The sequence below is a fragment of the Rhinopithecus bieti genome, unplaced genomic scaffold, assembly GCF_001698545.2.
Source record: "Rhinopithecus bieti isolate Rb0 unplaced genomic scaffold, ASM169854v2 scaffold_23460, whole genome shotgun sequence".
Classification (NCBI taxonomy): domain Eukaryota; kingdom Metazoa; phylum Chordata; class Mammalia; order Primates; family Cercopithecidae; genus Rhinopithecus; species Rhinopithecus bieti.
In genome coordinates this window covers 237,378-249,953 of record NW_016811040.1, presented here as the reverse complement: position 1 = coordinate 249,953, position 12,576 = coordinate 237,378, and the positions used below count along the sequence as shown (strand labels likewise).

General features: G+C 39.0%; 1 protein-coding gene across 1 annotated transcript in view; it reads right to left on the bottom strand.

Moving 5' to 3' along the window:
* Nucleotides 1-326: 326 nt before the first annotated feature.
* LOC108543059 (ubiquitin-conjugating enzyme E2 E2-like) overlaps nt 327-12,576 on the bottom strand; it is a 96,556-nt gene continuing 84,306 nt past the window's right edge. The window contains exon 4 of the mRNA XM_017893390.1: nt 327-1,174. Coding sequence (XP_017748879.1) covers nt 1,077-1,174 — 98 coding nt within the window. The 3' untranslated portion in view covers nt 327-1,076. The remainder of the gene's footprint in view (nt 1,175-12,576) is intronic.

The window sequence follows — 12,576 nt, the reverse complement described above, 5'->3', positions numbered from 1 at the left end:
GCTGAACACAATGATTAGCTCAGACTTCACTTTCACAAGAAGGCTATTTTTGGAGTTACATATTTTAATTGTTGATAAAGAAGGTTGTAACAGAAAGAATGTCCAGTCAATATGTAAAATAATATCAATCTACTATAACAACCATAAAATCATCAGGCTACTGACAGCTGGAGAAATTCCACATGCTAAGCAACTCAACTACAAAGAAATATTAGAGCTTTGAGATGAAAAATACACTTGAACCTGTAATTGAATTAGACAAGCCTCACTGCATGTAGGGCTACAGCGGTCACCAGGACACAAAGCAAATGTCGGGTTACCAGAAGTGCATTTATCAGCCACAGTGATTTATTGAGTGCTTTAATAATACAAGTGTACATCAACTGATCCACAGTCAAAAGTGGCAGGTCCCTAAGAAATTTACAAGCACTTTAAGTAAATCAAAATACATATTATTTTGTTCAATCCAACAGTCTTCTGCGTGAGGGACAGAAGGCTAGTGATAAACAGAGTCTCAGTAATGCACAGTGATTCTGATTGAAGCTTTTGTACAAAAACTTGTTCCCAGTAGCATGCACCCACCAATAAAGACTTCAGTACAAAAAATTAACCCTAAGCACTACATTTAAGTAGAAACGAGATATAATTCTGAATGTGTTTTCCCAAAGATCACACAAAAGGAAAAAAATCAAAATCAAATAAACAACAACAAAAAAAACAAAACCACACAGTAATACAAAGCTTTGTAAGAAAGCTCTTACTATTACAGCTCCAACATTGTTTGCACTGAAAACAAAAGTTCCCATCTATGATGAGGTGGGAAAAAAATCCCAAATCTTTCAAGTTAACAGAAATCAACAAGGGAATAAAATGAGAGAAAAAAGAGAGTGTGGGAGAGAGGAAGTGGGGCAGGAAGAAGTGGGATGGGAAGATGGACAACATACCATCACAAAATGGTTCCAAATTTAATAAAAATAGGAAAATAAGAACCGAGGTCTGGAGGGGTGGGCAGGGCTACCGATGCACTTGGTGAATGTGCTTGCACAGGTCCCGCGGGGGCGGCAGGCAGCAGGCCCCTATGTGGCGTACCGCTTGGTCCACTGTCTGGCCATCCGGTCGTGCTCTGCTCTGTTGGTCATGTACTGTGTGGCGATGCTGCCCACCAGAGGGTCAGCTGCAAGGAAAGCAGAGTTGGGAGTCAGTAAATACCAGCACCATGGGGGAAGGAGTGTTCAGAAACTCGCAAGGAGTGGGAGGGGAGGAGATGAGAAGCTGCTGTTCTAACGTGGACCACCACTGCTGTGGCTGAGCCAGTGACCTGCTGCTGACAGACTACATTTCACACCAGCTGCCCGAAGAGTCAACTCTCTGTGTTTTACTGATAGCTCTTGTCATATTTCTTGACAAGTCTTATTCTCTTGCCCTGTCCCCACCACATACTTCTCACCTTGCTTCCCTTGTATTGGTTTTTTTTCTTTTGAGACAGCGTCTTGCTCTGTCACCCAGGCTAGAATGTAGTGGTGTGATCAGAGCTCACTGCAGCCTTGACTTCCTGGGATCAAGCAATCCTCCTCCTGCCTCAGCTTCCTGAATAACTGGGACCACAGGCACGTGCAAAATGCCTGGCTAATTTTTTAAAATTTTTTTGTAGAGATGGGGTCTCACTACGTTATCCAGGCTAGTCTCAAACTCTTGGACTCAAGTGATCCTCCTGCCTGAGCCTCCCAAAAATGCTGGGATTACACATGTGAGTTGCCTGTCTTCAAGTAGATATTTCATGGAGGAAATGCAGGTGGGCTGTGGGCGGGGCACTCCAGGGCTCTTGATGAGCTCTCCTGGGAAGAAGTCTGGCGGTCTGGACAACTCCTTACCCTAGTCTAGCACCACAGGCAGGTGGCATTCTCCTGCCAGATTACCTTCTCTGAGAAGACGTCAGAGACTGAGCTGGACACAGTCCAAAGACGGGAGAGATAGGCCACTTCTTCCTCAAAATTTGGGAACATCCAATCTACATAGCTCATTATTACAAAAATACTAGTAGATGTTAATAATAGCCAACACTCACCATGACTTACCATGTCCTAAAACTCTAATATGTTAATGACATGGATTTCTGAGGAGCTGACACAGGAGGAAACTGGAGCATAAGGAGTCTGAGTCTCTTGCCCAACATGGAGCAAGGGGTGGAGCCGGGCTTGGAGCCAGAATTCACCCTCTTAACTACAGGGTGCTGGGAGATAGCTCTCTATCCAGAATACTGATTGGGTCAACGTTTAATTAAAAAAGTTGGGGCATGGTGGCTCATGCTTGTAATACCAGCACTTTAAGAGGCTGAGGCAGCAGGATCACTTGAGTCTAGGCATTTGAGTCTGTAGTGAGCTATGATTGTGCCACTGCACACCAGCCTGGGTGACAGAGTGAAACTCTCTTTAAAAAAAAAAGACCAAAAAAAAAAAAAAAAAAAACTTCAAGCAATTAAAAGAAAAGTAACGTAGGTTCCTAAAGATGCCAGATTCTACTCTTTTCCTCCAATTCTCTAATTTCACTCTTTCTGATTATTTATTTCCCTTTTTTAGGTATTTGGAATTTGCGTGTTATTAGCGCAGTTCAGGGCTAAGAAGGAACGACCAGGGAAATTGAGAAAAATCATCAAAAGCCTAAGTTTAGGCTAGCGAAAGAAAACTGCTAAGAATTATGGAAGTGTGTCTGTGGCCCAACACCACCTGTGACTTAGGAAGATCCTGAGACTAAGCTTGTAAGGCACTCATGGTCATACGTTCTCAATATGAAACATATAATAGAAACACCACCTTTTGCGGATCTAATTAAACTAAAGAGCTTTGCACACGCAAAAGAAACTACCATCAGCAGTGAAACAGGCCACCTACAGACAGGCGGAGAAATTTTTGCTAAACCTACTCATCTGAGCAAAGGGCCTAAATCAGAATCTACAAAGAACTCAAACAAATATACAGAAAAAAAAACAATACAACCCCATCAAAAAGTGGGCAAAGGATATTGAAACAGACATTTCTCAAGAAGACATTCATACAGGGCCAACAGACACATGAAAAATGCTCATCATCACTCGCCATCAAGAAATGCAAATCTAAACCACAATGGAGCATACCATCTCACACCAGCTTAGAATGGCAATCATTAAGAAGTCAGTAAAACAACAGGTTGGTTCGGGAGAGATGTGTAGAAATAGCGAAACACTCTTACACTGTTGGTGGGATTGTAACTAGTTCAACCATTATGGAAAACAGTATGGCATTCCTCAAGGATCTAGAACTAGATGTTACCATATGACCCCAAGCCATTCCCCAGTCTACGGGTACTATACCCAAAGGGATTATAAATTATTCTACCTACAGAGACACATGACACGCTAGTTTATTGTGGCCACTATTCACAATAGCAAAGCTTGGGAACAACCCAAATGTCCATCTGTGACAGGACTGGATTAAGAAAATGGGCACATATACACCATGGAATACTATGCCAGCCATAAAAAAGGATGAGCTTGGCGTTCCTTTGTAGGGACCTGGATGCAGCTGGAACCATCTTCTAGCAAGACTATCACAAGGAAGAGCAAACCAAACACCGCATGTTCTCACTCATAGGGTGCGAACTGAAACAATGAGCATCACTTGGACTCAGGAAGGGGAATATCACACACTGCGCCTACCAGTGGGGAGGGGGGAGGGAGGGGGGACTTCATTGGGAGAGTTATACATGATATAAATGATGAAGTTGATAGCGGTGCTGACGAGTTGATGGGTGCAGCATACCAACATGCATAAGCTATACATATGTAACCAACCTTGCATGTTCATGCACATGTACCCTAGAACTTAAAGTCATAATATATAATAAAAAAATAAAGATAGATCTAAAAATAAAGTAAATAATAAAAGCATCCAAAAAAAAAAAAAAAAAAAAAAAAAAAAAAAAAAAAAGAAACACCACCTTTTAACCCATCGCTGAGCGCTGATGATAACAAAGCCTTTGAAAGTCTGCTCAACAGACCCTGCCTTAAGGCCGTTCCTGGAATTGTGCAAATCTTATCTTATAATAATTATTCTAGGGAGAAGCCAGTTTCCTATATTCACTTATATCACAATTAGTAGACTACTTGGTATGTGGGTTTGTTCAAAACTTTTGCCTCTCTGCCTACTCTTTGTGATTCTTCTCCTTCATTTTCTCAGATGTTGAAACCAAAACTCTACCATTTCAACCAGTCCAGTCAAGATTCAACAAGATTTAAACCAGCAATACTAAATGCAGACACAAAATATCTGGCAATTGGACAGGATACTTTTTTAAAAAATGTAGCCTTTCAGTTAAGCCTAAGTAATGACATTAGAGCATTAAGGGTCAAAGTGAAATCTGAGTCACATTTCTGTACCTTTGAAAAAAATAATCGTGTTCTGATTCCTGGCATTCTAGAATGCAAAGAGGAGGGTGAAACATGGGTATCCCTAATAGCTTAATTAAATCTGTATTACTCAAGATAGGTGTTTAATTAAATAGAACTTAGTGAAACACACTGAAGATTCATTCTAACTTACTGATCAAGGTAAGGCTCAATGTCAGAAGAATGACAGTGACGTATATGTTCCACCTCAAATTGTACCCACATTCAGAGTGTACACACTGGAAATAAGACAGGTCTGCCATTTCAGCTCAAAGGGGGTGGAGGGAAACAAATGAAGAATAAAGGGAACAAGAAGCTGTGGGGTGGGAAAATGTGTCATATCAAGTGTTAATAGTATTTCAGTACAGGCAAAAGGAGAAGCAATGAAAAGCAAGTTAGAGCGCTGGTAACAATTAGCGTGCGTTGTGCAAATTGTTTTTTGCATGCTTAAATAGCATTTAATTGCTTTCAAGGTTCTATTACGTTTTCAAATTTGATTTTAAAAATATTTTTTCCACCTGTAAAATTATACACACTAACTATAAAAACTAATTAATAATTTAGAAAACCACCTCAGACAATATGCAAGACAGAAAGTTGAAAGTAAAGACCATCTCATGTATAAATCTACACAAAGAAAACTGCTGTTAACATCGTGGTATGTTTTCTTCCTACACTTCTAAACATACGATGTAAAAAAAAAAAAAAAAAAAAAGGGACTAATTTATGGTCTGCTTTTGTAATCTTTTAAAAAATAACTATGATTTTATATCGATATGGTAAATAACTTTTACATAGATTTACTATGTAAATCTGTAGATTTACTTCATCATTTCTAATACCTGAATTAAGAACCAATTTCCTGTTTTAAGATGTTTGTGTATTCTCCAACTTTTGCTTTAAAAACAACACCGTGAGGACAATTACCATGCATGCATCTTTGAAAGTTATACAAATCTTAAATTTGTTTAAAGTATAAAATGAAGAGATAAAGTAAAAATACACAATGAAAGAATTAAAACAAAATCATATTACTGGCTGGGTGTGATGGCTCACGTCTGTAATTCCAGCACTTTGGGAGTCTGAGGGTGGAGGACAGCTTGAGGCCAGGAGTTCAAGACCAGCCTGGGCAACACAGTGAGATCCCCATATCCACAAAAAACAACAAAAATTAGCCAGGTGTGGTGGTGTGTCCCTGTAGTCCAGCCTACTTGAGAGGCTAAGGTGGGAGGATCACTTGAGCCCAGAAGTTTAAGACTGCAGTGAGCTGTGATCATGCCACCACACTCCAGCCTGGGTGACAGGGCAAGACTCTGTTTCTAAAAAAATAAAAAAGACCACTAACAATTAGTATTTGATGTTCATTTAAAATTCTATTCAACATAGTAATTATCTTCTCATATCAATCTACATGTCCCTATGATCTTCTGAATATTACCCCCAGTAGCAGTGCTAATGTTTAAGCTAATGTTTCATGAAAGGAGAAAAGGCTACGAACCACTTTTCACATGCTGCACATAAAGATTCAGCTCAGTGCAATAATCCTGAAGAGCTAGTTGTGAAAACGAATCTCTGCTGAAAATGGTAAATTGTATATGCTTAATGATGGGAGGACTTTTCAATGTGAAAGTCCGAAAACATTGCTTCTTAGCAGAATGTTAAACTTAATAAATGGTAAATAAAAGTAATGAATCTAGCAAAACTAAAAGGTAATTAAAAAAATAAACACCATGTTATCAACCAAATAGTTTTTTTTCTTTTTTTTTGAGACAGGGTCTCACTCTGTCACCCAAGCCAGTCTCCAAACATAAATTACTGTACCCTATTTCTCTAACAAGAAGAAAATATTTCCCATCATTTTGGGTTTCTAGATTGTTACTATTTTCCCAAATCTTTACTAATATTTGAGATTATCATCTGTCAGTTTTCCTCATCTTTACGAAAGAAAACCACGAAATTTATCAGTAGATAAGTAAATTGAAATCATAGTCTCCTACATTTTCTGTTTTTGGTCAATAATTTACACTTTTGAAAAGAGGAGCATGTTCAGACTTATACAGAACAGAGTTAGATGATTTTAACCACTTAATTCTCCCAAATACCAGTATGGCAGGTATTAGAGGTTTCCTGAGACAGAGGTATAGGATCTGCAGTGTGGTTAACAGAATATCATAGAAATGGAAGTTGGGTATACAAAGCTTTCCTCTAAACCACATTTCCTCATCTGTTTAGTAAAAATCATATTTTTTTTTTTGAGAGAGGGTCTCACTCTGTTGCCCTGGCTGGAATGCAGTGGTGGGATTGCAGCTCACTGCAGCCTTGACTCCTGGGCTCAAGCAACCCTCCAGCCTCAACTTCTTGAGTAGCTAGGACTACAGGCACACACTAGCATGTCCAGTTTATTATTATTATTTTTTTGGTAGAGATGGCACATGTTGCCCAGGCTAGTCTTAAATTCCTGGCTTCAAGTGTCCTCCCACCTTGGCCTCCAAAAGTGGTGCGGTTACAGGAAGAGCCACTGCTCCCAGCATCATGGCGTTTTTGTTGACAAAATACCAGTCATAAAATAGTAACCTGAATGAAAGCGTAACACTGCAAGATCACTGATGAAGGGGAACATGCCTTCTACTTCCTCCATCTCACCTCTGTCTCCCTATACAATTTAGAAGCAAAGAGTACACACCTGTGAACTAACAATCACTATTATTTGCAAAGTAAGTGAAAGATTGTCATATTGATTGGGCATAGTGGCTCATGCCTGTAATCTCAGCACTTTGGGAGGTTGAGGCAGGAGGATGGCCTGAGCCGAGGAATTTGAGACCGAGCCTGGGCAACATAGTGACAACACATCTCTACAAAAAAATAAAAATAAAAAATAGCTGGGTGTGGTAGCATGTACCTGTTGGGAGGCTGAGGTAGCAGGTTCGCTGGAGCCCAAGGGGTCGTGATTACAGTGAGACATGATTGCGCCACTGCACTCCAGCTGGGCGACAGAGCGAGACTGTCTTTCCAGAAAAAAAAAAAAAAAAATTGTCATATTGCGTACTCTACCTCTTTGCTTTTTTTGAGATTTGTGGTATGTGCACCTTTGATTCTAGAAGAAAAAGGCTCAGACAACTCCCACCTTGCCTCTTTAATTGCTGGAGCTACACTGGGTACCTTGGAAGCCAAAGGGTTTATAGAAAAGGGAGGACAGAGACAGGGAACAAGACTAAAAGGGATTGATGAATGCAGATGCAAAAATCCACAACAAAATACCAGCAAACCAAATCCAGCAGCATACAAAAAAGCAAATCCATCATGATCAAGTAGACTTTAACCCTGGGATGCAAGGTTGGTTCAACATATGCAAATCAACAAATGTGATCCATCACATAAACAACGCAAACAAAAAACCACATGATCATCTCAATAGATGCAGAAAAGGCTTTTAAAATTCAACATATCATAGTGTTAAAAACCCTCAACGAACTAGGCACTGAAGGAACATACTTCAAAATAATAAGAGCCCTCTATGAAAAACCCACAGCCAACATCATACTAAATGAGCAAATGTTAGAAGCATACCCTTTGAAACCCAGAACAAAACAAAGATGCCCTCTCTCACTACCCTATTCAATATTACACTGGAATTCTTAGCCAGAGCAATAAGGCAAGAGAAAGAAATAAAAGGCATTCAAATAGGAAGAGAGGAAGTCAAACTATTCCTGTTTGTAGACGATATGATTCTATACCTAGAAAACCCCACTGTCTCTGCCCAAAAGCTCCCTGATCTGATAAACAACTTCAGGATACAAAATCAATGCACAAAAGTCTCAGGATACAAAATCAATGCACAAAAATCAGTGGCATTTCTATACAACACCATACAGACTGACAGCCAAAACAAGAACACAATCCCATTCACAATAGCCACAAAGAGAATAAAATACAGCTAACCAGGGAAGTGAAAGATCTTTACAACGAGAATTACAAATCACTGCTCAAAGAAATCACAGGTGACACAAGCAAAAAGAAAAACATTCCAAGCTCACGGATAGGAAGAAGATTGTTAAAATGGCCATATTGCCCAAAGCAATTTGCAGATTCAATGCTATTTCTATCAAACTACCAATGACATTCTTCACAGAATTAGAAAAAACTATTTTAAAATTCATATGGAACCATAAAAGAGACTGAATAGTGAAAGCAATGCTAAGCAAAAAGAACAAAGGTGGAAGCATCACATGACCTGACTTCAAAGCATACTACAAGCTATAGTAACCAAAACAGTATGATATTGGTACAAAAACAGACACAAAGACCAGTGGAACAAAATATAAAGAGGCCAGAAATAATGCCACATATTTACGACCATCTGAGCTTTGACAAAGTTGACAAAAATAAGCAATGGGGAAAGGACTTCCTATTCAACAAATGGTGCTGGGCTAACTGGCTAGCCATATGCAGAAGACTGAAATTGGACCCCTTCCTTACACCACATACAAAAATCAACTCAAGATGGATTAAACACTTAAATGAAAAACCTAAAACTATGAAAACCCTGGAAGACAACTTAGGAAATATCATTCTGGACACAGGCCCTGGCAAAAATTCCATGATGAAGACTCCAAAAGCAACTGCAACAAAAACAAAAATTGACAAATGGGACCTAATTAAATGAGAGTCTGCACAGCAAACAAACAAACACACAAACAACACACACACACACAAAACTATCAACAGAATAAACAGACACTCTACAGCATGGGAGAAAATATCTGTACACTATGCATCTGACAAAGGTCTAACATCCAGAGTCTATGTGGAACTTAAACAAATTTACAAGCAAAAAACAAACCCCATTAAAAGGTAGGCAAAGGACATGAACAGACATTTCTTAAAAGAAGACATATATGTGGCCAACAAGCATATGAAAATATGATCACTGATCATTAAAGAAATGCAAATCAAGACCAAAATGAGATATCATCACATACTAGTCAGAATGACCATTATTAAAATGTCAAAAAATAACAGATGCTGGAAAGGTTATGAAGAACGGGAAACGCTTATACACTGCTGGTGGGAGTGTAAAGCGTTTCCACAAACCACTGTGGAAAGCAGGGTGGTGATTTCTCAAAGAACTCAAAGCAGAATTACCATTTGACCCAGCAATCCCATTATTGGGTATATCTGAAGGAATATTTCTATCATAAAGAAACATGTATGTGTATGTTTATTGTGGCCCTATTTACATCAGCAAAGACATGGAATCAACCTAAATGCCCATCAATGGTACACTAGATAAGGAAAAAAACCGTGGGATATATGTACAAAATAGAATGCTATGCAGCCATAAAAAAGAATGAGATCACATCCTTTGCAGCAACATGGATAGAGCTGGAGGCCATCATCTTCCATTCCAGCAAACACTGGAACAGAAAACAAAATATTGCAGATTCTCACTTATAAGTGGGAGCTAAACATTCAGTACCTATGGACACAAAGACGCAAACAACAGATACCAGGGCCTACTTGAGGGTGGAGGGTGGGGGAAGGGTGAGGATAGAAAAATTACCTATGCTTATTACCTGCGTGACAAAACAAACTGTATATCAAACCCCTGTGACATGCAATTGACCTATATAGCAAATCTGCATATGTACCCCTGAAACTATAATTAAAAATCCAGACTAAAAGGGATAAGAAGCAGCTAAGTGATAAGAGGAAAGTGAATCCTGAGGAAATGAAGAAAAGACAGACAGACTACTGAACTGCTGAACGACTTTATTTGCAAGACCAAAGAACATTCTATCTTGGTTGGTAGGTGGTATGGAAGAAATTACATGAAAAAATTTTTTATTCCCCTTTCATAAGAAAACACATGCATCTTGAAGAAACACAAAGAGAGTAAAGCATAGTGGAAAAGGGCATGGGCATTGGATCCAGAATGTCTGGGTTTTTAACTCAGTTCCACCACAGCGTCAGGTCACCTTAGGCAAATCATTAACTCCTTTGTGCCTCAGTTTTCTCAACTGCAAAATGGGGAGAATAATGGTACCTACTCCATAGTTTGTTATGAGAATTAAATGAATTAATCCTTGTAAAGCATATACAAATTGAAGACAAATACGTATTTGTGTGCATCTTTTAAGAATATAAATCTGATTGTCTTCTTAAAGACATTCTCTTCAGATAAAACCCAAAGTCAGCATGGCTCCCAAGGTCTTCTGTGATCCAGACTTTATCTTTCTAGCCTCCTCCCCTCATGCTTTAACCATAATAAATGACTTTCAGCTTTTTAAATAAGCCCTGCTTGAGGAGGCCAGGAGTTTGAGATGAATCTCATCAATATAGCGAGACCCCGCCTCTACATAAATTTTTAAAAATTAGCTGGGTGTGGTGGTGCATGCCTATATTCCCAGCTACTCTGGAGGATCCCTTGAACCCAAGAGTTCAAGATTGTGGGGAACTATGGTTCTGCCACTACACTCCAGCCTGGGTGTCAGAGTGAGACCCCACCTCAAAAATAAATAAATAAAAATTTAAAAAAGAATAAAAGGACCAACAATTTCACCATTTACCTGAAATAAAAGCCCTTTGCCATATGGCACCCTTGCAAAATGTGTTTAACATGATTAGATATGACACTAGACAGGAAGTTACATGACATTACCATAAGAATTTTTAAAACTTAAGATATTTTTTTAAAATTTGGGGTATTTTCTGCGACATCTGATTACCTGAATCAAGTTATGAAAATATGCAATAAAAAAATAAGCCCTGCTTTTTCTTGACTATGTTCCTTTGTTTATGTTGGTTCTTCTGCCTGGGATAACCTTTTCTACTTTTTTACCTGGCAGGCTTCTACTCATTTCTCAACATTTACTCCAAGCATAGCCTCCCTGAGGATGTCTTCCAGGGGCTTCCTAGTAGTCTTATGTGTCCCATCTCTGATTTGCCTGTTCATATCTCTATCACTGTACTGCAAATACAGGCATACCTTGGAAATATTACAGGTCTGGTAACAGACTGCCATAATAAAGTGAATGTCACAATAAAGTGAGTCACACATATTTTGTGGTTTCCCAGTGCATGTTTATACTGTAGTCCATTATGTGTGCATAGCATTATGCTTCACACAAGGGGCCTAACTTTTGGCCTATTTTGGCTTTTGACATGCTTTCCTCAATAAGCTTAATCATCTCCATCTCTCAATTTAAAGTGAGAGACATGTGACTCTTTCTTTCACTTGAACACTTATAGGCCATTATAAATCAATTACAATTTAACATCAAAGATCACTGATCATAGACCACCATAAAGGATGCAATAATAAAGTTTGAAATATTGTGAGAATTACCAAAATGTGACACAGAGACATGAAAGAGCATACGCTGTTGGAAAAATGGGGCTGACAGACATGGGCTTGCTACAAACCTTCAATCTGTAAAACAACAGCAACAACAGCAACAACAACAACAACAACAACAACATATGTGAAACACAAAAGCACAGTCAAATGAGGTGTGCCAGTTGTGAATGCAAAGGAAAAGTTCTTGAAGAAAATACAAAGGCTACTTTGGTGAACACAGGAATGATTTAAAAAAAAAAAAAAAAAAAAAAAAGGCAACACACCCTTATTGCTGATAGGGATTTAGTGATCTGGATAGACAGTCAGACCAGCTACAACACTCCCTTAAGCCAAAGCCTAATGCAGTGTAAGGCCCTAACTCTCTGCAATCCTATGAGGGCTGAGAGGTGAGGAAGCTGCAGAAAAAAAGTTGGAAGCTAGCAGAGGTAGGCTCATAAGGTTTTAAAAAAGAAGCCATCTTCCTAACATAAAATTGCAAGGTTGGGGGTGACCAGGGAACAAGGCGGGTGCAAGATGTAGCAGCAATTGCTGATATAGAAGCTACATCAAGTTGTCCAGAAGATCTAGCTAAGGTAATTGATGAAGGTGGCTACACTAAACAGATTTTCATTGTAGATGAAACAGACTTTTGTTGAAAGATACCAATCTAGGACTTTCATAGCTAGAGAGAAATCAATGCCTGGCTTCACAGCTTTAAAGGACAGGCTGACTCTGTTAGTAGGGGTCTAATGCAGCTGGTGACTTCAAGTTGAAGTCAATGCTCATTTACCATTTCAAAAATCCTAGGACCCTTAAAAAC